This window comes from Anarhichas minor, unplaced genomic scaffold (genome assembly GCF_050575085.1).
Source record: "Anarhichas minor isolate MPS153535 unplaced genomic scaffold, ASM5057508v1 ptg000040l, whole genome shotgun sequence".
NCBI classification, from domain to species: domain Eukaryota; kingdom Metazoa; phylum Chordata; class Actinopteri; order Perciformes; family Anarhichadidae; genus Anarhichas; species Anarhichas minor.
In genome coordinates, this window is record NW_027466486.1 from 15,336,919 (window position 1) to 15,364,895 (window position 27,977).

General features: G+C 43.2%; 1 protein-coding gene across 1 annotated transcript in view; it reads right to left on the reverse strand.

Annotated features, from left to right (window-relative positions):
• LOC142968102 (protein phosphatase 1 regulatory subunit 37) overlaps positions 1 to 27,977 on the reverse strand; it is a 67,346-nt gene that overhangs the window by 20,021 nt on the left and 19,348 nt on the right. The window contains exons 4-11 of the mRNA XM_076107851.1: positions 27,619 to 27,664; positions 24,269 to 24,369; positions 23,956 to 24,075; positions 21,172 to 21,319; positions 18,092 to 18,247; positions 15,968 to 16,080; positions 13,222 to 13,363; positions 12,713 to 12,879 (exon numbers count right to left, since the gene is read on the reverse strand). Of these exons, the coding sequence (XP_075963966.1) occupies positions 12,713 to 12,879; positions 13,222 to 13,363; positions 15,968 to 16,080; positions 18,092 to 18,247; positions 21,172 to 21,319; positions 23,956 to 24,075; positions 24,269 to 24,369; positions 27,619 to 27,664 (993 nt within the window). The remainder of the gene's footprint in view (positions 1 to 12,712; positions 12,880 to 13,221; positions 13,364 to 15,967; positions 16,081 to 18,091; positions 18,248 to 21,171; positions 21,320 to 23,955; positions 24,076 to 24,268; positions 24,370 to 27,618; positions 27,665 to 27,977) is intronic.

Consider the following 27,977-nt stretch of genomic DNA (forward strand, 5'->3'; position numbering starts at 1 on the left):
TTGAACAGCAGTCAGTTTGAGGGGGACAGACTGGCCTGCTGTGAGAGGCACTGTTCAACTTAATCCCCATGAGGAGAGGTCAAATCGTTGCTGAAATAAGATATAAAGAGACTTTGAGGATCGATAGTCTAAAAATGTGAATAACTACAGTGGAGAGGCTGATTATCAAATATTTTTCACGATATTAGTACTAAAAATAATAAATAAAAAGTAAAATACGTATATTTGTAGCACACTTTGTAACCAACATTTGGCAAAGGAAGTTGCTCTCTGTGTTGTTTTCTACTTGGTTGGACTGTGTGCTCACTGCGGAGCATCTAATAAAGCAGCTACAACATTAAATGGACAGCAGCCTTTCCTTGGCTGTATGAAAATTGAAGTCCACTAAAATGTCTCCTTATTAATCATATTTAAATTCATAGTGCAGAGACAAAAGTAATACATGCAGCAGATAAATAAATAATGGCAGACTACTCTGCACTTTTGTTTCCTTAAGGGCACATGCCTTGCTTATGCAGCACTCATCTGGTTTTCATATAGATTTAGTTCATCTCTATATTGGCTATTTAGGTGTTCAAAGGTTTGTTTGTGTCTTTTTTGTCAAAGCATCGATAATTCACATATTTTCAGATAGAACTGACTGAAGAGAAATAAACGATTAAGGAATGACTTGCTCTGCAGCTTCCTTTTTGGATATAAACCCGAGACTTTGGGAGCACATGCAATGGTGCAAATTGCCTGTAATCGTGGCCACAAGAGTCAGTGAACACATCACTGTTTGAAGACACTTCAGTACGTAACTACAACAGCAAGTGAACGCATCACCGCTCATAATGCCAAACGTTTACCCATAAGGCCTCTGAAGGTACATAAAGGAGCTCGGCTTTAGATTTTGCTGAAAAATCTAAATTTCCCCACAGAAACATATTTGGAGCGTGATTTGTGGCAATCTAAAGAATGTGTGTTTTGTAGAAAATGTAAAAAAAAAATGAAACAAAAACAAGTGTCATCAACATTACACTTTCATCACTACCATGCTATCATGCATCCAGTCACTTTATCACAGCCTCAATCCTGACATGCTGTCGTTGCCCCAACACCACCATTACAACCACATTATCACCACTGTCATCACTGCATCTCACTGTCGTAGCTTCAGCCATCACTGATATCACATAATCAGTGCACACCCTGTACTGCACAGGTGCCAGGTCAGCCTCATATCCACAACACTCACATTTTAATACGACACATACTGTGGTAATATTAAATTATAATAAAAACACTGACATGCATATTGGTTACTTTCCATTTTGTACTTCAAATTGATTGGTTGACTTGTTTTTTGAAAACATTTCCCATCTCTATATCTAAGTATCTGTTGGAAGATCAACTAGAATTTATTTTTGCATTAATTAGTAGACTGTTTAAAGGCAACGTGTTTTGCAGGACACTGAGGATATAACTCGTTGATCCCTGATGGGGTGAACCAGGGGACAACCGCAGTGAAGCCTAAACTACAGACCTTGACTTTGGCTGGCCTCCTGTCAGTGCTTTAATAAGATGCCTGGCGACACAGTACGTCACAGGGAATACCAGGACACTGGGGCCTTGTGCCAGCATTGCCCGGAACCACAGAGGAGTGTTTGTGGAGTGTTTCTCTGACCTCTCCAACAGAGCGAAGGGGGGACTGGCATCTGTTTTAATAAAGCTGCCCACTCTGCATTCACCATGTCAACCCCCCCACACATACACACACACACACACACACACACTCCCTAAGCCGTGGAATGGGCCTCGGCACTGGAGGAGAGGTGGCAGAGGTAACAGCTGGCTGCAGCCGTGGCGGCATGGCCGTGGCATGACCACAGCTTTATTAGTGGCGTCCAGGACACTGGCTGATCCTCTCCCAGGGTCCCTGTCACACTGATGTCTTCATCACTAAGCTGAGTAGACAGGCCAGGCCTGCCAGCCAGTGGAGGTGACAACAAATCCAATTACCTCCCCTCCATGGTGCCTGGACCAGACTTGGGGGGGCAATGGGACAGTGGAGGATGTTGCCAGGATAGAGGATGAGGGACATGCAAGACAGGACCGTAGGACAAGAGGTGGTGTAGAGGCTTTCATTTTGGCTGTTAAATCTGGCTTACTGTATTTTTCATTCTGTAATGAATCACATTTAGGACAAATAAATGTCTAAATTGACTTAACATGGACTCCAGCGCAAGGACAGTTTTTCCTCTGAGCAGCATGAATTTGGTCAGCAATTCTTGGCAGTTGTGTGATGTTGACTAAATCATGCCGATTAACTTGGATCTTGAAACGTGACTGTATGGCCGGAGCTGGGTTTAAGATCACAGGATCACCTAATTCAATAGGGTCAATCTTCTGGGGACTATGAATATAAATAATATTTGAATTAATGAAAATCCAGCCATCAGATACAGTATATTGCGTACAGAGTGCATCTGGTTGACACAAGACAAAAGCTCATTAGTGCCCACAATGAAAAGGGTTCATCCTCTCTTGATCATGAATGTGCTCATTGAATTGAACCCACCATAACATATTTTGTAATAGACCAATGTGTGTAAGCTCTGCACAAGTTGAAAACTGAACACAAAATGACTCAAACTTGACCTGATACTTTGTCAAGGCCCTTTCAGGTACGGGTCAGGTAGCAGAGCTCTACTGTCGACAGACACAGTGTCCGTATGAGAGTATGACACTTGTGCCTATTGTTTTATACACGACCACAGTGTTTTGGGATATTCCACTGTCCTATTTCCCAGTATCAACTCTGCAGGAAAGCAAAAATTCTACACATTTGTCAAATTCGGCCTACCATACCTGGGCTACTTCTTCGGTCTATTCGGTAAATCCATGTGTGCTGGCAATTAGTGATGAGTGTCACATTCTGCAACATGGCTGGTGTGGGAAATATAAAGAAAAATAAAGAAGTCTCGCTTGACAAAGCTAGATTCTAGATTCTAGCATCAAACAAATTCATTACGATTTGAATATCCTGAAAGTCATTCAGACACTGTCAAATAAAAGCATTTCCCTCCTTGAGGATCCATTAGGTGAGGATGTCTGGCCCAGAGCAGAGAATCGTGATCTAACTGTGGCCTTGAACGTGGCCTTGAATGTGGCCTTGGATTTCCATACCAAGCAGGAGGGATGTGGACGTTGACGAAACACAAACCCAATGAGCTAACACAGGCCATGTTTTCAAATCATACTTTTAAACAATAACTCAATTAAATCTCCATAAACAAATTGGTTCCCACTGACGGTCTGGGATGGAACATGTTAAGTGCTGATCATCGCAGGCCGGTATTGATCTGCAATTGGCACAGCTGTCCCCTTTGTGGATTGAGGTGAAGGAGAGGGGAAACTTGTCTGGCAGTGAGGATGTAGGGAGGGCCTTGAATGGAGATAAAAGCAAAAGGAGGCAATTCGCCAAAGCAGAACTCCTCAGCCGTTGTGTTTTCCCTCACTCTGTCAGTCTCCTCTTTCCACCAGAGCCCTCACCTTATCATCCACAGAGCTCCGGTGTCTGGAGTTTCGCCTTCAATCGGTGACTTTGGAGCCCAACCGGAGAAGATCATTCACCACTTCCTCTCCTGACATCCCTCCATACAGGGATGGGATGATCGACCCACGAGTGCAAAAAAAGGAGAGGGGCACTGGGAGGGTGAGCGTATGCTGAGAGAGAGTTGGAGGGGCTCTCACTCTTGAAGGTGGTTGAAGTCTTGCCAAGATATTTCATATTCATGGTTAAATATTCAGCGCGCATGGTGGACAGGGGCAAATTCTGCAGTCAGCCCGCCATTCAAAAGTGAAAGGGATGTGGCTTGTGGATGAAGGGAGCGAGAGGGATAGACACGCATGGGGCTTCATGGTAGTCAGATGAGAGGCTGCCAGCTGCTGATGGGTGACTGTTTGAGCGTGGCGCCTCAGGACATGCCCGTTGAAAGGCGATGCGATCCGATACCCCCACTTATGCGGGGCTTATATACATATGCCCCCTTATGCAGAGGAGGCCCATATCAATTGCAGAACTTCCAGTGTTTTGGTCATTATGCCAAGTTGTTTGAGCGAGCGTCTTGCATGTCTGAATGAGGAATGTGGACTTACTGGGCTATGACCAGTGAGAAAAGCCTGCTCTGCATAAAACCACCTTGTGGCTTCTGAAAATTGTTTGTGTTGCAAAGCTGCTAAGTGAATAAAGTTTTGATAAAGGAACTTCGTTTCACCAGTGAAACTGTGAATTTTGTGTCGGCCTGCAGCGTGCCGGCCGGGCTCACTCTAAGGAAAATAAACAATACAACTATGCAGTATTATGCTGACAATGACTTTATCCTCTGAAGTAGGAGTCGGTCTGATGGGTAACAAAATCCTTAAGTAAAGGTTTTCATTCACCCCAGTCACAAAACATGTTTCCTCTCTTCATGGTGTGGCTCAACTCCAATACAATGGAGGTGAATGGAATGTACTGGTCCCTGCTATCGTGACTTTTACTTCCACTGATAATAGTTGCTGTGTTACTGTTCAGAGCAAGATCTGTGGATGACTACAAGCGGGGCACTGTTTCTGGAAAGAGATGCTGTTGTTAAATCTCTGATTTTTGAAACATGATTGGTCAATGTTGTGAGCACCACAGATACAATTCTGTTGACTTCCATTGTATTGGGGTGAAGAGAGAAATCTAAGAGACAGATACTGTAGCACACAGCTGTTAGCATAGCTAGATCCCACTAGAGGTAAGGATAAGTGAGGTTTTTCTCTGAGGTATCTCTTTTAAGCATTAAATATCCGTATCATTTGCACCGCTACAGTAAAACCAAATAGTTGTTTTCACATTTTAAACAATTGAGACAATTAGTGAGCGTAAGAGGTGTTATGTAGATATATCTTTTCACTTAGCACAGAGGCTACCTGTTTCTACCTGCTTCCAGTCTTAATAGTAAGCTAGGCTAATCACTCCTTGGCTTTAGCTTTAAATATCAAGCTTCTCATGTCACACTCACAAAGAAGCCAAATAAGTCTATTTCCCAAAATGTTGAACTATTACTCCTTACTGTATGATTCAAACACACATAACCGTATTTTTTATTATTTTAAAATCAATATTCAGATGAAGTAGGGACATCTATAATATGTAATTTGATGTAATAGTGCAGCTTTAGGTTCATAATGAATGAATTACTTGGTAGTGTGGATTATATTTAGTGAATTGCTGGAACAAGCAGCTACACAATGTATATGTTACATTTTTGAACAGTGTGCAAAAAACATTTTTGTAACTTTGAAGATACTTGAGGGAACAACTGAGGGCCAATCATGTTTCAGGAGATTTCCAATCAACACTTGTTAACACTGTGTGCTAAAAGTTGTGTTACAGTTTGCCAATGAGTACGTTAAAAAGAGTGTAGTGTTTCCTTGTTCCCACCTGCTCTCCTGACTGTTCTCCATCACCTCCACTCACTGAGAGGATAGAAAAACACATCCCTTCTTCCCGTGATAGTGCAGGTCACACCTCTCGGTTTGGGAGAGTGGGAGTGATTAAAAATGACAAGGAGACATGTCGAGTGTTATTCATCAAAGAGCTCCACCTCGCTCCGCATCAGAACCAGCCGGTCCACAGGGGGGAACCGGGGCGGGAAGTGAATCCGCTCCCCTCCGGCCCCAATCCAGACCCCGAAATGCTGATCCCCCCCCCTTCCCCTTCCCCTGACTACACGTCCAAGTGATTACACTACCCCCCCCCCCCCCCCCCCACACACACACACAACCCTCACTCACACAGAAACACACACAGGCGCACACACATGCTCAGAGGGGCTAATTAAGGCTTTAATATGCAAATGAGAGCCGCAGTAAATTACACAGCTGGCAAATATGCCTGTTTTTGCCTGAAAATACATCAGGAGTGCAGCGAGGAGTGTGTTGCTGCTGTTGTTGTTGTGTTTGCAGAGAGACAGGGGATTGCCCCCCCCACCCACACCCCCGAACCCCCCTGAGCAACCCATGCCCCCCCCCCCCCCCCCCCCCCCCCCCCCCCCCCCCTCCCCTCATCTGCTGGAGTAACTCATCCAGCTTTGTCCCTTTCAGAGGTATCAGGAGGAAAAGTCGACTCTCTGCACAAGTAATGTTGCATTTTAGAGAGGGACACAACGAGGGACACTACAGGAGTGTTGTGGCTTTGAAAATGAACGTTCTGTCGTCTGACAGTATGAAGCTCACATCAACGAGTCTGTAGCTTTGACTTGGTACCAGACTGGGAAACCTGACGTGACACTTTCATTCACATTTTCACACATTTTATTTACATAGTCAGCTGTTTTCAAAAATGCATTCTTTATTTGAAACACTAGTCTGCTGTGCTGGCTAGGTAGATGGGTCACAATGTATTCAAACGTTATGAATTAAATCAAAATGATTGATTCTTTTATTCTATAAAGGGTCAGTTCACCCAGTAAACACCAATGACAGTGTTAACCATCCATGCAGATAGTTCAATCCGTCAAGGGTTGAAGATGCAAGACTGAGGTGTCTGCCTCAATACAAAATATGTCAATATAATGTTGTTGTTGGGGCTGAAAGCATTGAAAAAGGCTTCCTATAGTTCTTTGGTGTAATGTAATTGGGGCTATAGCTGCAATTGGGGACACTGAGGTCGTGAAAATTGGTGATTCTACAAATCTGGAGACAACACTGGATAACAACCCTGCAAAGCATGTAAAGGCCCCAAGGCTCCAGACCAGGGGCGGAGCCAGATGTTGTAAACATTCGAGGCTCAGCCCAAACCTAAGGGGATGCGAGGGCATCCTCCCAAGGAGAGATTTTTTTTCCCATTTACGGCAGCTACGTATATGCACTATTTTCATCCCATTTGATGAGAACATGCCAAAAAAAATGTATATTATTTTGTCAAAACATGATAGTTGCCAAGGTCACAAATCAAGAGCCTATATTCTATGTTGTATCTAATTGTTACTGTCGTCATCATTCTGATACCATAACACAACAAATGAGTGAAATGAATAAAGAGAGTCTGGTGTCACTATTCTTAAGTTACATAACGTACGGGTAGGGTAGGGATTTGACTAAACAGCATTGTTAATGTTGAAAGCTATTTTTGTTTTACTATTTCACAAGTTCACAGAAGGAATGTTGAGCTGACAAATCTGCTACGTTTAAATCAAAATGCCAAAATAATGTGGGCCGTTCTAACTGCAAATCAAGGATTCACAACAATTTTGAAAGTAAAACATCAACTAGGATGGCTACTGTGTCAAAATTCAGTTTTAAGAGCTGAATCATTTTGGGTGATTTTGTGATCACAAGGTACATATTCTATAATAAAGTTGTTTTGAATTGAAACATTAATAAACCCAAAGAAAAAACTCGGGGCAGGTAATGTTAGACTTGTATGTTTATGTCCACTTTTAAGATGTGGTATACCAACCAGAACTACATTCCTGCGAGTGTTACGAAGGCTTTGGAACAGTGTTTTGATCTATGTTGGGACTTACAATTTACAGACAATATAACTGAACAGTTAATTGAATAAATCAAATGTAGAAATAATTTAAAAGAATCTTAAAATATCTTTTTTTTTCCAGAGGGAGCTGGGCCCCAGACTCATGACCAGAGCACTTTTAATCCTTGCTGTGGCCCTGCATGTAATCCCTATACAAACTGTTGACAGTCAATTCCATGGATTTTCCCGAATCACAGGGACAGTTTCTGGAAACGGACGCCACTTTTGAATATATTAAAAGGATTTTTTCCATCATTCAAGTTCAATTCCATTCACCTTCATTATATGTATATCTCATTTTACATTTGTCGGATACTGTTGTCTAATGTTTTAAATTACTATAAGAGTACATATTCTCCTTCTGGATTCAATACAGGAAATGTTAATTCACTGAGAACTCTCTTCTTATTCTCCATTAAAGGATGGATTTCTGTTGGTCATCAGAAATAAGACGTTCTCCAGTGATTCACTTGGTAAAAACAGTCTTTCCTCTATGCTCTCTGAGCTGTATTGTGTGGTGTGGTTCCAGTAGGTGACTGACTGATCAGGTAGCAGTGTGAACCCCCCCCCCCCCCTCCTGCTCGGAGCCGTTCCCCGCTGCCCTCTGAGGCGTTGCTTGGAGGTTTGTTCTGCCTGGTTGCTGTTGTCTGCCTACGTACTCTGTTCCCCAGAGCACCGGTGTCATCATGATGCAACTGAAACCTGAGTGCCGACTACATGCATGGTCAGGCCATCCTGTCACCCAGCCACCCTACTGGGACTGACCGTGACAGGAAGGGTGCCCGAAAACATACCCAGAGACCTCTTTGTTTCACGCTGTTCCTAAAATAAGACTCCGCACTCCTTCTGACGGTGCCCTCTGTGCACTGCATTTCCCACAGCAATCTCTCCACAGACCCGTACAAACACATGTAACTGTTCTCGGATGTCACTCCCGAAACCTCTCACATTCACAGCGATGTGATCTAAAGCCAGCAGACTGCTCTGAGGCGTGAACAGTCAAGGTTGTTGGATGAAATAAAGAATAGCCGCAGCAGATCGCTTTAATGGACATCAACACATGTGAGACATCTGATTTCTAAGGCCATGATTCATTATGGCTACATATTCAATACAACCGTTATGTGGAAAGGTACTAACAAGTAAAGATCACAAATACAATGTGTTTAAAGAGGGCTGCATGCATTTTAGGGATCGAAGGAAGCCTTTGACGTTATGGTATAGATTTTTATTTTGTGTGGTTTAATAAAAAAAGGATTCACTGTATTTCACCCTTCACCTTGCTATATTGCTAATTTCCCATAATTTGTAGCCCCTTGGCCCCGTGGTGGTTCAGGGTTAAGTCCGGCCCTGCATCTTGGAGCAACTGTTCCAACGACGATGACTGGTTGTTGTTTTTAAGACACAGTTTCATGAAAGTAAAGAAAATAGATTCTCTTATTCAGTCATCTGATGGGCTGTTCTACCTGTAACTATGACCATGTGAGGCGTTCACCGATGACAACAGAGATTGACACATGGTTTCAAAGTGTTTGACGGCATCAAAGTCAAACGCCTAATTTCTAATATGAAAGGTGTCATATACAGCCGGTACACTTTATTAGGTACACCTGTACAATCTAATGCAATCTAATCTAGTCCCACTCTACACCTCTGGCCCTGTATGGTGTTGCGATTGGTGTGATCACATCACAAGATGCTCTCTATTCAGCGGTGTTTCAAACATTTTGACCCCCTTATGTATGTAAATATGAAGAACAAATCATTAGACACACCTCTCTATATATATTGTATACAGGACCACTTTTGACTATAGTCTCATAAACATATCGAATTTAAACATTTCTCACAACAAACACGACACATTATACACTTCGTAAAAGTAGAAATTGGGGCAGAGTAGCATTGTGACAGATTGTACATGCGTAGAATGACCTCAGAGTGTAAGGGTTTATTTAACCACATAAGTAAAGTTAGTAAAAATATCTTTCAGCATTAAGATACTTTGTTGTTCCTCTGGCTTCCTTTCAAAACCCCACAACTGCTCCTGTCGCCCCCCCTCCACTGGTCCACAGAAACAAACTACTGAACCTCCTTCCTGTTGCCTCTCCTTCCTACACACACACGCACACACACACTCTGCCATGCTGCTGTAATTATCACTCAGTGAGACAGCCTCTAGCAGCTCCACCTTGCTGACATGCGACATTCAGGAGAGGACACTCTCCAGCGTTATCGCTGAACTCCTCTGCTGGAGGACGGCTGACAGGACGCTCACGTTGGCTAAATCCAAAGCCAAATATTTAAGCATCAAACAGGTAAACAGGCTGCCGAGACCGCTTCGCCCGACCTGCGATTAATAGAGCGCCGGGCAGGGGAAGTTTAGTGCATTAGCTGGGTTGACCGAGTCCACTGATAAGGATGTATAAACAGCTCCACCTTGCAGTGGCTACAGAGAGAACTTGCCCGTCAGAAAAGACTGCTTTCCACCAGGGCCAGGGAGCATGAATATTTTAGATGGGTAAATAATTAATAATTAACAGCAAACAGGCCAGTGATCAAATGGAGCAGCGTGGCAACAGACATGAAAAATTTGACTTGTAAACAAAGACAAGAGGACCCAGATTTCCTCCCCTCTTGCCACCTTCTTTTTTCCCCCCTTTTAAATATGCGCATCTTCAATTGCCCCCCCGCATCGCCATAAAACCACACACATGCAAAAAGGCACACTTATGAACATACAAACTCCACATCAGCGACTCTGTCAAACACACACAAAGTGCTGCCATAACCCCTCCATCACTCACTCACATTCATACCCACACTTATTTTCCTTCACACGAATGAAATTTTCACGTATTCCTTGGCGACCCGGGGAATGTGACTGAGCGAGAACACTTGATCTGGCCACCCGCTGTTTTCTGATGGAAAGATTTGCTTTTTAATACAATCGTCACTCCTCCCACCTGGATATGCCACGCCAAGACAAATCCCAGCTGTGTGACTCCAAAACCTGACAGAGCTTAAAAATTCCCTTATTACCATTCCCTTAAAATATCCAGCCACACTAACTCCCGACAATGGTGAAAATGCTAATCACGTCTCTCGGCGGCTTAGAGGAGCATGAAAACAGAGCCGCCAATATGGAGGCTTTGGTGTGTGTGCAAAAGTGAGGAAGAAGAAGAAGAAGAAGAAGACGACGATGGCGACAAAGAAGTCCCAGCTTTAATGACACACATTCACAGAAGCGTCATGGCTCTTAAAAGCTGCTTCTCCAAAATCTGTCGCATCTTGCCGCTTGACTTTAGCCAGAGGAGACATTTCATAAAAATCTGACTTAATCGTGTAAACAACACGCAGACAAACAGAAAAACCACTGCAAACAAAAATAAAACAACTCTGGAAGCTGTGCACGGATCGCCTTCAGAGTTAATTTTAAAGTAAGCATTCAGTTCCTTGGAGATTTTAATTAATGCTTTAATATGCAAATAAGTTAGCAGAGATAAAATCATGACAAAACAGATGGCAAGTGTGGGTAATTATTTTGTGAATCCAGCAGGGGTATGTATTAAAGTTATGGCATCGTTTTCCTCAGGCCTCTGCAGCCATGGATGGTGAAGAGGGGAAAAAAAACAAGTATCACTGATGAACTGAGACACAAATGACTTAGTCGTGTCTCCAAATGACAAATGAGACCTCAGTGAGTCGGAATACATCACAAAAGACAAGACGTTAAGGATAAGTAATCCTCAGTCACCAGTACCCCTTCATTCTAAATTAGGAAGGGAAATTTAAATGAAAGCACCAACAGTCATTTAAATGCCTGCAGAGCTGAAACACAGAGTGTATCCGTTTTACTATATGAGAGCACCATCAGTAGCCTGTGCTGTTTATAGCAGGCAGGGCGGAGGTCCATTCACACAAGTCAAATCACTATTCATAACACCAAGTCATGTTTTTTATGCCTTAAATAATCCTGTTGACGAAACAATCTCACCACAAGGTCTAATTAGTGGACCGTTTTTAATTGTATCACATGCAGCAGATGGAGTTGTTATGGATGTCATAGATGTTCAAATTTCCATTTTTTTCTTAGCAATTCAAGGACTTCCCCTCCATGCTGGTTCAAAAGTTGAAATTAGAAGTTCATTACTTTGCACGGCAGCTGCATTCTTGCGATACCACGAGATATCATCGTATCAGGCCTCAGGTAAAGGCCTTTACAATCCAGGGACCTGACGAATAAACAACCCAAAAATGCAAAATACTCGCCAAAAAGTCAAAATTAAAACTATTTATACCGGCAGATAACCTAAACTACTGACTCTAAGATTCCTTTTAGAGAAATGCTCTGAGTGCACAGTTGAGCGCATTGTATTTGTCAAGGGCTTTTATTGTGAAAGGTAAAAAAGGAAAGAGTGGATCTGGTCTTCGCTGCCCTTGTCAAAGTTAAAATGAGTAATACATTTTGCCATCTTGGTTCAGACTACATAGCCTCTGGGTTGTACTTTATTCGCTTAGCGGAAGTTTAGAACAATCAACCTCGAAATACGATGACGCAAGTATTACACAGTAAAAAATGACATTTTTTACTGTGTAATATTTGCGTTCTGTGTTAAAGTATTTATGACAAAAACAACAAGCCCCAGCATGTGAAGACCTTAAAGCGTTTGTGTCCGGACCACCAGTGATACGGACCAATCAGCATCCTGTGAGAAGCTACTGGCAGCACCGTGCGTATTTGAGCGTATGTGTGAGACGCAATGACACGGACAGGCGACCGTACAACCAATGGCGGCTCCTGAAGAGGTTAGCGTAGATGCTGCTGTAGCATCAAGAAAAGATGTTTTCACTCTTCTCCCGACTGACTTCGGCAAGAGTTAGATTGACAGATCACTCATCCAATTACCTACCAAGCATTTTTCTAAAGTGCCGGCCCTTTTCCAAACAGTATCCAATGATGGCTTCTCAGACCCTCACAACTTGGCAATGAAGATGTGTGATTCGATCGGAAGCTCCAGAACAGCAGTGGCCCTTATGTGATATTGTTTATGAAAAGTTGGCCCACATTTGAGTACCCAACAGTACAGCTCTCTCTCTACATCATCGCGACCTGTTTTTCAGTGGATTCAGATGTGTACCTACGATGATAGCTGCGCCTACCTGTTCCTGTGGAGGGATGTGGTCCAAATCCAGGCGAGCAAGAGACCGGTTGATCCTCAGGGCCAGACACAAGGCCATCAGGCCTCCAACCTTTACTTCATTCTGACGGAGGTCCAGCCGCTGAATCTGACGACTCTCTGCAAGGAACTCGGCCAACGCCACAGCACCTTCACCAGAGAAAAGGTTGAAAGGTTAGAGGGGGCTGGGTTAGCAGCTTAGTAGTAGTTGCAAGGCTAGTTTGATCTTGGAAACCTCTCTTGGCTAGCTACCATAAATCATAAAGTGATGATTGCAAGTTGCATTTCTATCCCTATTCAACACTAATCAGACATGCAAGTGGTTGATATGAAACCAAAGTTGTGAACCACATTTAACACAATTATTCCTAAAAAATATAGTTATAAATGATATATTATAACGGGCCGAATCTGTACTTCAGTTGTAGATTCAAATACAATCACAAGAATGTTGCTGCATGTAAAAGACTTACTGCACATGTATTGTTGTACCTTCACACGTGATGTTGGCTTGGGCCAGGCCGAGCTGCAGCAGCGAGCAGTTCACCATCAGAGGCTCCCTGATCACCTGCATGCCCTCGTTCCCCAGGAGGTTCTCACCCAAATCCAGGACCTGCAGGACCTTCAGCACGGGCTGAAAAACAGCATTCATCTCCACGTTTACCTCGGACCAAACAACTGGAACCAAGGACTTTTCATCACTGCTTTACTTTGACTTTACCACGACAATGAAGCTTTGGTTCAGACTCCGTGTAGCTTTCAGTGTGAAAAGGCTGAGAAGTTTTAATCATCATTATTATTATGCGGTGATTATTATTCCTTTTCAAACTGTTTCCTCTCGTGTTAAATGCTCAGAACTTCTGTTTCCACTCTCCAGAGTCACATTAGCGTTGAAGGTTGATTAGCTGGCGCATAAAGCTGGGGGTGTCTGGGGCACAAGAGGCCCATGTTGCCCAACAGCTTGAAGAGGAACGCGCCACCCACTCCTCGGTTGCCCCCTCGCCTCGCCACCCTTGTTAAACTCCTCTGGTCAGCGTTCTGAAGAGAGAGGGAGCGCGGGGGCGGAAAGGAAGCCAGGAAGGCAACAGACAGACCCGGAGAGCCTCTTCTTTTTGGAGTTAATTTGCACCACGGTGACAACAAACACACTTGAGAGGGTCCCCCCCCTTTCTCTCCTCGGCACACACAGGGGCACCGCCACATCCAACGCGTGGCGAGAAGCTTCTCCGGTGAAGAGGGGAGGAGGAGAGGGAGGAAGAGCATCTCGGATGGATATGCACGAGGGATAATAGCAGACAATTAAAGAGGCGACTGCGTGGTTGAGAGTGTGTGAGTGTCGAGCATGGTTGAAGCCTGTCAAACGTAAACCACAGGAGGGTTGGAGTGAGAAGTTTGAGGGGGGTAAGAGTGTGAAACCACCAAAAACACAGTATGCTTTCACACATGACATGCTGGCTTTAAACAAAAAACAGCGGAACTCACAAAGTAGAAAGAAAACAAAAGCCCTGCATGGAATAATCACCTCACCTTTTTTTTATAGAGTACATTTAGAATCATCATCCAAATTCTAGACCAGGAAGTGGATTTTGGCCCACATCTGCTCCCCTAGTTAGTCTTTCAAAAGACAAGCCACGAGGACAGAGAATAAAAGCACACAGACCAACCAGAAAGGTTAATAACAGCATTCCTCGTCATCATATTCGACACGACCAGCTACGGGTCTAATTATCATCATTACGGCCTGCAAGGACATCTACTTATCTCCTTGACTGGCAGTCTGCATGAGCACCCCTCCTTAACGCGCATCTATTATTTAATCAAACTGTTCCTTCTTTTGGTAGCACTGGAGGAGACAGGGGAAGTGTGTGTGTGTGTGTGTGTGTGTGTGTGAGAGAGAGAGCGTACGTGGCAGGCCTTTAATTTCTAGCCTTTTGACTTCCACAGTCGCCACTCACATGACAGGAAGGTGCAGTTTATGCTGCCAATCAGGCGGAAGGAATGCATGTTATTAGGAGTGTACAGTGAAACGTGTGGAGGCGGGACTTTTGGGTGGTGGGGGGGGTTCTCTGGATGAGGCCGCCGCAATATATAAAGGAAAGCAGGTATAAGTTGGACAGTTTAACTCGGTTTAACAAAGCTTAGAGTGTTTCTGTGATCACTTCATGGTCAGACATAACATGTTCGTTACACAGAACCATCTGAGAAGCCGAACTCTTGCAGGAGCAGAAGAGCAAAAACATCCCTTCCATTGAATAAAGCCTTCAGTGTCGTTCTTTGCTCTTCTATCAATGAAGAAATACTCTCCAGTTTGCAGCATCTGCGCTAATCTCTTCAGGAGTCGCCATTGTTGTTAGGAACAGTCTCCTCCCCGTGTCGTTTCCCACACACACTTAAGCCACACCCCTAGCTGCCAGTAGCTACTCACACTCATTGGACATAAATGCATCACCTAAAGCCTGACAAGATGGAATTCTGTGGGATATGTGATCCTGAGATTCTTCCCTCTTTCTGTCTCCTTCCCTGTTAATGTTTCCTTGCAGAGCTGTGGCAGAGGTAACACAAATACTGTATCTTTGTTATGACCTATTAGAGTTGTCTAACTCAGACTGCTGAAGCCTCATGTTAGCTTCAGATAAACTTTGTAATGAGTTGACCATGGAATGAGGGATGTGGATTTTGTGCCGCATCACTTACATTAGAATAGTAACGAGGAACAAATCTATTAATCCTTTTAAGGGTTCAACACAAAAGTTAAGCAGCCCCTGTAACAAATCATTTCCCCTTAAAATTACAAGTACAAGTTACTTTAATGACGAGAAATGGCGGGATAGCGACTCGGATTATACTGCACAAGTTGTGAGAGAGTTTTTTATTAAACGGATGTTTTGAAATGCGGCCTCCACTTATTTCAATTCATCAAGACTTTTCTCTGTGTTTGGATTCTCAGTTCACCGTGGAGGCACGAGAGAAAAACAACGTTCTCTTCAAGAATTCAAGGTAACACACTGTGAGTAATAGATATACAAATGGTCCTTTTGTGGGAGAAGTATTCCTTTGAAGTTACATTGTGAGGAAAACTACGGCCGCTACGGAGAAACCGCTGCACTTAGACTGAAGTTTCGGATGTCCGTGGAGAAAAGAAAAGGTCTGTTCTTTGCCCTTGGAACATATATGTAATGCTCACTTTTGGCATTAATGGATTTTGTTCCAAACTAAAAGCTGGTATCATGATCCTCACCAGAGCCTTGGCCAGATGGACCATTCCATTTGCGGTGATCTGGTTGTTCCTCAGCAGTAAGACCCTCACACCTGCCGTCTGCCACCTCAGACCATCACACAGCTCCTCCAAACCTGCAAAGTGAAAAAACACAACCAAACAACTTGCCATTGTAGTAACTAAACAGGTTCAGCTAATTATTAATTACATCTAATAATTCCGCTTTGTATTTGTAAGCTAAATGGCACTGATGGAGAGGAGAGGGTTGCTATGTGCTTAACCTTTCCACGTGTGAGATCATCTTAAAGCTGGACTGTGCATGTCTGCAAACTGTGTTTACCTATCCTGTTGCTTTGGTGTGTTTTCTTGTAAGCTGCTGGCAAACAAAGTTAGTAGGGTCATTCTGTAATTAGCAGAAACTGAACAAAGGCAGCCAAAGTGTTACTAATGATTAATGAGGTTATGTGTCTCAATTGCAAACAACTTCTGTGAACATGTGCTCTGCCTCCTATTCACACGATGTAAATCATGACACTGTGGGAATCCATTTTGCAGCGAAAAATGTTTGCCTCGGGTTTAAAGGCGTTGTGCAACATTCTGGGAACTACGCTTATACGATTTCTTTCAGAGAGTGAGATGTGAAGATTAACAACCATGTGACTTCTTCTATAACCATAAGTCGTTGTTTTCACATTTTTGTTTTACATTAACTTACCCGAAACATTTTTTACCAATCGTTTATTTTCAAAATGTTCAACTAAATCCTTTCAGAAACAATTATTCAGAGTAAATTAATTCATTTGCACTTCACACATTGAGTGTGTGACATATCAAATAGATCTGTGATTCCATTGGCTGAATGTCAAAAGATGTTGAACTCTGACCTGTGAATTCGCAGCTCAAAAGAATAGTTGGACATCTGGCAAATATGCTTATTCAAGCTCGTTCTGAGTTAGATGCCAGGACTGACATCAATCTCATGTCCTGTGCATTAAGCACAACACTAGAGTCAGGACCAGACACTGTATATAGAGATGGAGGACATGACCGCTACCAAAAGTGAAGCCAAAACATCCAGATCGCCCCCTGGTGGCTGGCTGCGGTATCGGTCATAAACCCCCTCCCTCCGTGCTAATGGCAGCAGCAATGAAGTTTTCATCGCGCTGTTGTATATTAAATTGTTAATTGATGTGATGAATTATGATTTAATTGGTTATTTGATGCTATGAAAAGGGGGGGTGACATCATAATTGACAGCTGGGATTGACAGCTGCTCTGAGTGACGTAGTCGTGGACTCTGAGACTCTGGAATTGTATGAGAGAGGAGATGTAACTCTAACCATCCATAACTGTCACTATGCTGTGCAACACAACATGTGTCGATTTGATCATAAATGTAGTTATAGAGATATAATAATTTTGTCCCTTTAGCAAAACAGCTCCCGTGGTGCTAGCATAGCAGCTAGGTGGCTCACGCTAACATGCTGGGTTTTGTCTTTAATATCCTTCAGCTCTTCTCAGGCTCCTCTTCTCGCCAAAATCTCTGACTCAGTAGATGGTACCAATGATGTTCTGGGTGGTTTTAAATACCCCCTGTAGAGCCCTCCTGTCCTGTGCCGTACACATCCCACACCAGTTTGTAATGTTTGCAGTCAAGAGGCTTTCTATTCTTCCTCAATGTGGCTCCATCACCCCCGGATCACAACCGCACAGACTCTGGCTCCAAATAATGTCAAGATGGCAGCTCCCATATCTGGGATATTTTGGCTTAATTTACAGTGGGATGAAGTGGAGACGCATCGTCCATCTATATACGTATACAGTGTATGGTGAGCACATGGTTAGCTTAACTTAGCATAAAGACTGGACACAGGGAGAAACAGCTAGCCTGGCTCTATCCAAGGTTAAAAACACGGCCTTCAACACCTCCAAATACCCCTTTTCAACTTTTAAGGCAGGTGCTCTTTGTTACTATATAAACCTTATTTCATTGTTATTTTATCATTCAGCACTCACCACACCAAACATGTCCTCCATTAAATACATGTCATCAATAGGATGAACCCATGGGTTCTCAATTAGACAAAACCGAGTGCTTTGAATAAATATACATTTTTTGTTCTGTAACAAAGATGAACATCCTACCAGCATCTGCTACAACATTGCTGCTGAGCTCCAATGTCTGTAAAGTGGTGTTGTAGCGCAGCAGGTCTCCTAAATGCAGGGCATCCTGGTATCTGTTCAGCAGGTTGTTGGTAAGGTGGAGCTCTTTCAAAGCCTTGTTTGACTTCAGTGCACCAACTACAAGCAGCGGCAAAAGAAAAGATCAACAAAAGATAAGAAACTGGATCCAGAATTTACATTACTACCGTAAAGTACAATTTACGCTCCTCAAACTGTTGAATTACGTAGCTTGAAAGACAAATACTGGCAGACATGTGTGTGACTTTAAGATTTGTGTAATTTGTTTGATTAATAAATGCTAAATCAACTTTGTCAGTGCTTCTCTGTTGAGAGAATCAATATTCAATGAAGATTCAGGGTGTCAGCAAGTTGTGCGAGTTCGGTAATCTCTGGTTGTCTTAACATGACATGGGAAAAATGTCCCCCTGCCAGGACTCTAACCATGGACGTTGAGATGCGCCATCACGCTCTCACTCCCAACTCGTCAAATACCAACGCTCAGTCAGTGGCCCTAAACCTCCGACTATGACACTCTAGATTTCCCTCTAGCGTCAGCCTTGGATGGGTCAGTTTCCGCTTGTTTTATGCATAGTGTCTTTTTAAAATAATTTTCAGAGGAAATTCACAATGTACATCCATCCACCTTGGCCCTACTCCCCAAGCAGACTTCCTTGCTCTTTATATGCCAGTTGCTCTGAGCGTCTAATAATGGATGGGTTTACATTGGAGTTTGTTGAAAGCCCAGTGCGTCATGCAGACGCTAAATGGAGCCTTGGTCCGCTAGTATCAGCTGCTGACGGTCACTGACTAAGCGTCGCTATTTGCCGAGCTGGGAGTGAGAACGGGTTAGATATGCAACTTAACCATTGGGTCACCAGTAAAAACTGCTAAACACAATTTATTTCGTGAAGTTATTCTGAGCAGAGCAGTAGCAGTGGTTGTTGATGGGAAGCCAGTTGGGGACCAGGTCCTTGTCACTGGGATAATGTGAAGCTCCCACATGTTACACACAGCTGTCGAAGCTCCTGGCTGGAAGGTAAAATGATCGGAAGCATATGCCTGTCTATAAACTCACAGCAACAGAGAAGTCAGCAGTGCTGAGGACCGGAGTGTACGGAGATTTGCTCCTCTAACTTTGGATGGAACCAGCCCCCCCCCCCCCCCCCCCACCCCCCCACCCCCAAATTAAGACGTATGGATCTTTGTAAATTGATGTTAGATATGATCCAGTAGAATGTCCTCTGAGAAGCCAAACATGGGGCCTTCAGGTTGTAACTGTGATAGACTGATTGATGTCGAGTGAACTTGAGCATGAAAACGAAGCACAGCAGGACTCGCCGCCTGCTGCAATTACTGCGGTAAGGATCAAGTAGCACTCTGTCACCATTCTAACGTGAACAAGCCATTGTTGGAGCCAGAGTTGTGACTCCCCAGCACAGGGGACCTTACAAAACACCAGTTAACTTCCACGGCCCTCTCTTCCAAATGTCAGTGTGTACGCCAGTTAGATGGATCTTGTCACTTTGGTACTTTGTCACATATTTGATTGTGTTTTGGAGATATATCTTGTATTAATATTTATTTGTGTAATGTGTACTGTACTGCGGTACACATGTGTCAGTGTTGCCTGGGCCCTCGCTGCCCCTCGCATCCAGATCGATGCGGTAGATTTGATCAAGCCTGTTGGGCTGCATGTGGAATGCCAACATTGTCATCAGGCACAGTGGGACTCAAATGGTGGAATCGGTGGGATTGATCTGGTCGAGTCCGCCGCGAGCGCCCAATCCCGCAATCAGAGGCCCCACCGATCGAAGGCAATGATCTTCAGCCGGGACCCCCCGCCGGGGAGGGAAGGATGGGAGGTGGCGCTGGGCTCAGCTAAGGCAGAGAGGATGGGGTGGGGTGAGAGATGAGCGGGGGGGGAGTTGTTGTGAGACCCCAAAATATCAAAGAGATCCAGAAAATGGCAGAAAATGTTGGAGGAGCAAGTTGCTGTCGGGAAGAGTGGGCAGCATACTGCATCCATTTGGTTCTCTGTCTGCTCCCAGCTGAGAGGAGATGAGAGGCGGTGTTCACTGATCTTTTTGTCCCAACACAGAATCAAAAATAGGGATTGTTTTACCAGGACATCTGGTGATATTCTAAATAATATTGTGATTTTATTTGATGATATAATGAAAATGCATGCGACTGTCCATGTACTGTATGTGTGTGTCCATCCATGTGCAGCCCTCAACCCCCCTCTGAGTGTTGTTCGCCCGTGGCTAGGGTATTTCTATGTGTGTATATACATCCAGTAATTGTGTATGTGTGTGTGGGACATGTGACCCTTCCAATATCCCACTCCCCCATTCCCCTTCTCCATCGTTCAGAGATAGAACAACAACCAATCAATGAAGGTCAGGGAGGACAGACCTCGCTGAAGTGGATGAGCTTTATTGTCTTTCTTCTTTTATGTCAAATGACCCTTTAAATCATTTGTAGGAAACAATTGCAGTGTTTCTATATGCTGTAAGTGTGTGTGAACAAGTGTGGCTGTGGTACCATGTCTGTGTAGTATGCCTGGGAGTGTGTAGAGATCAAATACAATGAAAGCAAATCTATTCATCGATCTATCTATTTATATTTTTGTTTGAGAGATTCTACATGGCTCCAAAAAGTGCATAGTGAATATGTGTGTGTGTGTGTGTGTGTGTGTGTGTGTGTGTGTGTGTTTGTGTGTGTGTGTGTGTGTGTGTGTGTGTGTGTCCTGGCTGCCATAGATGTGTGCAGCGGTGTGTAAAGTGACAGGTAAGAGATTAGAACTGTAATCCCGGTCCAGACCTGCAGAGAGGGTCACAGGTCAAAATCTGGTCCTGCTGGCCACAGGACACACCCAAACACACACACACACACATACACACACTCATTCACCAATGCATGCAGGCACGCATGAATTTACACTCACAGTCCACACTTGCACAGGAAAAAATTATAAAACAAACAAAAGCAAAAGATCAGGTATGTGCAGTGAGAGTGAACTGTGTGTGTGTACATCATACCCAGTGTGTACAGTGGCATGCCGCTGAGCTGGGCGTTGTGAAGGTGCAGCACTGTGAGCCGGCTGGTCAGCAGAGCTTTGGATAGAGACTGGGCAGGGTAGTCGACCACGGGCACATTACACACGTCCAGTCTGGACAGACGCACGCTCTGCAACAGACACACAGTGAATAACAGACGCACGCACAAAGAGACAGTTCAAAACATATCAGAATGTCTAATCTCAGAGAAAGAACGATGTACGGTGGAAGAAAGAGCTTCACTATCACTCAGGCCTGTCTCAGAAGAAAAGTGCAGAAGGCGGTTCTGAGTGTTCCACTCTCGCACTGGACCGGCCTGTCTGTCCTCCCTCCCTGACATCAAACACTTAGGAGAAACGATGAGGAAGAACAAAACCAGCCTGACTGACAGCAAGGTCCAGTCGATACTGTCGGGGGGTTGGTCGGGGAACATATGGGCCGTCATAGGTACGGGTTTGGGTAGGTAGAATGATACTGGAAGTAGCTGAGCAGAGATTTGGAGGGTAATAATATTGTTTTATCATTTGCTTTGTTATATTTAATTTCGTGTTTGTGTCCACCCGACGAATCTAAGAATCTATTTTTTTTTTTATTTAGCTCTGGCTGTTCTTGGTCTCTACATACTCCAGAGAAACATAATATCTGTCTCTTTAGCTGCTAAAAGCTCCACCACGTTCACCAGCTAGTCACTAACTGTCTGTGTGCTGCATCCAAAATCCAAAACCGGAGAAAAGTCTTGATGAATTGAACAGCCAAACCACATGAAAACATCAGTTTACAGACTCTCACAAAGCTCGTGCAAGTCTCATTAATCCAGTAGAATGCTCACTACTCCCCGAACACATGCACGCTAAAACCTGATCATTTAAAACACTTTGGACTCGCTTGGATGAGTAGCACGCCTGTGCAAGCATGAGACATTAGAGACTTTAAAGGAGGCATATCATGCTCATTTTCAGGTTGATACTTGTGTTTCGGGTTTCTACTTTAACATGTTGGCATGCTTTAATGTTAAAAAGACTCATTGTTTTTCTCGTATTGTCTGTGTGAATAAACCTTTATTCACGCTCTGTCAGAAACGCTCCGTTTTAGCGCCTGTCTCTTTAAGCCCCCCCTCCCAAAAAAAGCCCAGTCTGTTCTGAGTGGTCAGCGTTTTCCGGGCTTCCGCATCGAAGCTGTCGGCGTCTTCAGAATGTCACTGCAGCCGGGGACTCTCTGTGTGTGTCAACTGCACCTAGACCTGCTTTATGATAAAAAAGAAGACATGGAAATCCCACTTTCTACAATATGGGACTTTTAAATCATTAAGCACGGCCACATTTACTTCAATCAAGACTTTTCTCCGTGTTTGGATTCTTGGTTCACGGTGGAGGTGTGAGAGGGCTATGTGACTGGCAGGTACCCAGATAGCTGTTAGCTAGCCAGCTACATTAACGCCGGATTGCCCCACCGCACCTCCTATTTCGCAGATTTACTTTCGCTGTGTTTTGCTGTATTTATTTTTCGGAAAAATGTTGCTCATAAAAACTATATTGGGTTGTTTTTGTTAAGAAACCAGATCGCTTCACTTTGCAAGGTGGCATCAACCTCATCACCCCACACCGTTAAGCACCGCGCTAGCGTGAGCCGCAGAGAGCAAAATATATCATATTGTAGCGGACTCTCCATTCATCCATCTTTTCTCAGCCGCGGGAGCAGCAGGGTAATGTCTCTCTCCTCATCAAACTCTGAGGACATTCATCCACCAGAATCTGTGCTCAACACAAGCAGCCATGTTACGTGTCTTTTCTGTGTTGTCTTCAGTTGGGCACGGTCAGTGTGTAACTATGATAACGTGATCGGAGTCAAAGAGAGAAGTTGATCATCTTTAATTTCTTGTATCTTCTACAATATTAGTTTTAATTTATGTTCACAAAAGAACACAGAAAGAACATGAAAGAAAACACGTGTATGTATCTTTCAGGACCTTTGTCTCGCTCAGAGGCCATCCTTACCATAAGAACACTACTTTAGGAGCATGCACATTGAGACAGATGGCGTTACCACGCTTTTGAACTCCACCATTTTTTCCCTCATATATTCATGACTTTATAATCTCATAAATTTGTGAGTTTTTTTCTCGTAAATTTACGACTTTAATCTCTGAGTTTTCTTTCTTCGAGTATAACCCCCCCCTCCCCCGGCTCCGTAGTTATTATATTTTTAACTTGCAGTGGCTCTAGTACTCCGTTGTAGAGTGCGTTTCCCTCCAAATGTCAGACAGCACATTGAGCTTGCCAATTTGATGAAGCAAATGTCAGTTCTCCACAATGCCAAAGGGATGAACCAAAATAGTACCAAAATAGTGAGGAGAAAACTGTTAAAGTAAGTTCATTTAAAGAGAGAGAGAGTCCTTACATTAGTGAAGAAAATAATCTTAACTGGAGGTCATGCTCTAACTCCTTGCATTGTGTTCCCTCATCCTGTCCCGCTTTGATCGCACAGACACGGAAGTCAGTCGCTGGTAACATTTGGGCCGACTGTTTCTCCCCCCACAGCTAATCAGTTATGCTGCTAATGCTATCTGTGATGCTGCAGCGATGCCGCGTGTGGCTGCGTTTTGATGTGTTTATGTATCGTGTTCGCAGTGGGAGAACTTCTCACCCTGTTTGCTCTGCCCTGCGTCTTCAAACCATGTAATGTGCAACAAACCCACTTTCTAGGATGTACATTATCCCCCAGAGAAAGCCTACAAGAAAAGATTACTATTCCACTGCGTCAGCCAACCTGCTTTATCAAATGAGCGAGGGCCCTCCAACACAATGTTCCCATACTGCTGTTGTCAGAAATGTCAAGATGGGTTGTAGATTCATAGTACAAAATCATATCCAGCAAGGACGATGCTCCCTGCAAGAGAGAGAAAATAGGGAGGGAGAGAAAAAAAAAATGAAGAAAGCAAAGCGCCAAATTTGACAGGAATGTTATGAAGTTCTTTTGGAAGGAAAAAAATTGCCTCTAATCTGATACAGGGAAGGCCTGAATATGAAACTGTATTGGAAGAGTGAAGATGAGGAAAATAAGTTTTGCTCATAAAACTCACATTTTCTTCCAGTTGGGCTGCTTGCAGATTGATGAAATCAAAGTGCAGCGATTTCAGAACGACTTCCAGAGCTTCACAGGAGCGCTGGTCTAATCGCTCACCTTGATAGAGGCAAGCAATCAAACGGAAGATAATTGGGAGGCTGTTTGCTAACAGGCAAAAATTGCACGGCTCTAAATGCGCTTTATCCTTTTTCTTTCTGAAATGAACATTTCAGCAGAAATCACGCCAAAACAACTTCCTTTATGGGAAAAGTTGATCTGCTGGCGTGTGTGTGTGTGTGTGTGTGTGTGTGTGTGTGTGTGTGTGTGTGTGTGTGTGTGCATGTGTGTGTGTGTGTGTGTGTGTGTGTGTGCATGTGTGTGTGTGTGTGTGTGTGTGTGTGTGTGTGTGTGTGCATGTGTGTGTGTGTGTGTGTGTGTGTGCGTGCGTGCGTGCGTGTGTGTGTGTGTGTGTTTTCTTTTAATAAAGTTCTGAGACTTAATGAGAACCAGAGAAAGAGAAATAGTGACAGCTCCAGTTAGAAGAATAGGATGCCGTTCCTCATGATTGGACTTCTACGATGTGAGCGCTGCAGTGTCTATTGATTACTGACTACTGGCAGAACACTGTAATCAATACAGTACTTGTATACAAATCTTCCAAAACCTCAAAATGTAGTCTGATTACTTTACCTACAAAGTCACATCACATTGAGTAGGGAATTAACAATTTAACATTCATCAATTTAACATTTATATAACATATATATGTGTTATATAATATATATATATATATACACATGTATACATGTACATATGTTATTTTTTATATACAGTATATATAGGTATATGTATATATGTTATTGTTACTTCTTTTTTTTTACCAGAACTGAGATAGAATTTAAGTACATTTACTTAAGTACAGCTGTAAGTTACTTTGATGCTATTTTATCCCTCAAAACATTTGATGCTCATGTATAATGTGAAGAATTATTATTGATTAAACAACCCAGAATGCATCATAATATACAGGAACATTGGGCTGATGTGTATTTTTACTTTTGATACCTATCTGCAGTGTGATGCAGCCCTTCATACAGAGTTCTTCTTTTTAATGTTCCATTTTTTTACTCAACTTTTCCATCCTTATAGCACATGTTACATCACTGATGCATCTTTCTGTACAGCCGTTATATTTGATATATATATGAATTAATAGTTTGTATAGTTTGTTCATTACTTTTTCCTTTTTATTCATGTGCCACACACTGCTCTTGTTCCTAGCACTTAACCCTTCACTGGCCTGTTTATTCTGCTGTGTATGTGTGTGTGCTATGTCTGTTTGTCCTGAACCAGTTCACACAGGACGTTTAGTTTGGTAAGTGGCTTTCTCTGGTTCGGTCCCTGTCAACCAAATAATCACTCACGTCAATGTTTTACTTCAACTTCAGCTGACCATGTATTCTGCTGAGGCAGCGGGGACAGTTGTCTGTTAGCTAAAGTGTGCAGGTCTCATGTAGCCAATGTTGCTGTTATGGCGAGCACAGATACCAAGAACCATATGACAACGCTTGAGCGCCGTACTGGTTACAGTAAAAACAACGTCACGGTTAGTTTATTTAATATTTACATTTTGTCCAAATAAAAGATAAAAATGTTATTTTCTGAGGTTCTGGTTTTCCTTTCTGTACAAAAAAAAGGCCCCAAATGTGAGTTATGCACCAACGCCAGGATTCTATATACTCTATTTGTGCGATATATTTAACCACAGTGTGTCTGCAGAGTATCATGGACACACACATGTCCTTTGGGATGTTATTTAGACTTCTACCCCCCACAATCTGAACAGTGTTACCTCCACTATTTACCTCTGATCTGCCATCTGTACAAATATATGTAGAATTAGCCTTTTCTTGATTTAAGCCTTTTTGTTTCTTCCACATTTCATATATTTTTGTTACCTCAACATTATTTCATTTTTGTAATCCTCCCCCTAATCCTGTTGTTCTGACGTTATTATTGTGTTTTTAGGAGTAATTATCAGGGATCACTGTTACCTTTTTGTAATCTGATTACTGCAATGTGTCGCTCCTTTTTAAAGTCATCTTACGTGTGATGTGTGTTTGTTAATGTTTTGATGGAAGAGCAGTGAAGATTTGGTAATCTGATTACTCTCGCTCCCCAACCCTGATCAGGAGTCACACTCCAACTCTAACTGTGACCGATCAAACAAATCCTTGTGACTTTTAAGACTCTCTCTCTCTCTCCCCCCCCCCCCCCCTTTCTCTCTCTCTCTCTCTCTCTCTCTCTCTCTCTGCTGGGTTAATTCTTATCTCCCCGGCCAAGAAGGGGGAAATGATAATTACTATCATAATTATTTCCAAAATGATTTTTTTAAACAATAATCACTTAGCTGAGCGATGGCAGAGGGCGTGTGGGGTGGAAGGGAGAGCCATCTGAAATCCCATTTTTCTAATCCGCCCTGCGTCGGCAAGATAATAAGGCAGCGACACCCGCAGTCAGATGTCATCAGTGCGTGACGACAGTGACGCCCATCACGGCATCGCACACAACTTTACCCTGCTGCTGTATGCAGATGTGTCTGCTGCTGCTACTTCTATACTTCTGAGACATTCCGTCCAGTGTTCACTTGTGACTACTTTGGATCCCAGTTGGGATTTAGGAGTTGATCTGGGATTAGGTTTAATTTAAGGACTAGAATCTGATTTAGTTTAGGTTTCAGATTTGAACGAAGATTAGGTTGAATGTAAAGGTTGCAATCCAATTCAGTTTGGGTTCAGGGTTAGTATTTGATGTGCTCAGATGTGAGTCATGGTTATGCATAATTCAATTCAAGATTAGGCACCGATTCAGGTTTCAGTGGGTGCTGGGGTTGAGATTAATATTGGATTAAGGCCAGAAAAAAGCATTAGGACTACAATTGGGGGTTAGGGAATGAAATATTTTAAAGGAGTTTGTTGGTGTTATTTTCTTACTAATGATATGCCTTATGTTGCATATATATATCATCGTATAATCACAAGCATATGAATTTCAAAACATTTGCAAAAATCTGAAGCTGCATCAGAAAGGAGTAGAATTATCCAGCCATCGGCTTTAGGACTAAATCTAAGGCATTGTGTAAAAAAATATACATTTAAATATAAAACAATGTTATCGACTGTCAATTTGATCATCATCTTTTGTGCACAAATTGTCTCATATATATATATATATATTTTTACATATTCTCTATAATTCCTTGTTGGTTAAATATGTAGAAGATTACAAAATCAATCGGTGTATCATGAATGTCACATAAAGTCCTCAATCATGTTTAATAATGAAGGAGTGAGGCGTTCGGCTTACCTTGGAGATCCAGACATTTCACACCGCCACCTACACACACACCCTGCTGAGAGAGAGACAGAAAGAGGGGCAGAAGCAGGAGGTGTGAGGGAAAGGTGTGAACACACACACACACACACACACACACACGCACACACACAGATATTTGGCAACAGCAGTGCACCATCCACCCTCCCGAGTCTCTTTCCGCACGGCCTCTCCATCCATGCCACGCTGTACCGGTTTGATCAGGGAGGCTTATTGGACGCCAGAGCATGAATTATGAATTTCACACAGTTTACCGCCGCCGTTGATGGTGACACGGCGTCCTAATTAACCAGTGTATAATAATTAGAAACAGCTGGTCATCAGTTGATGTG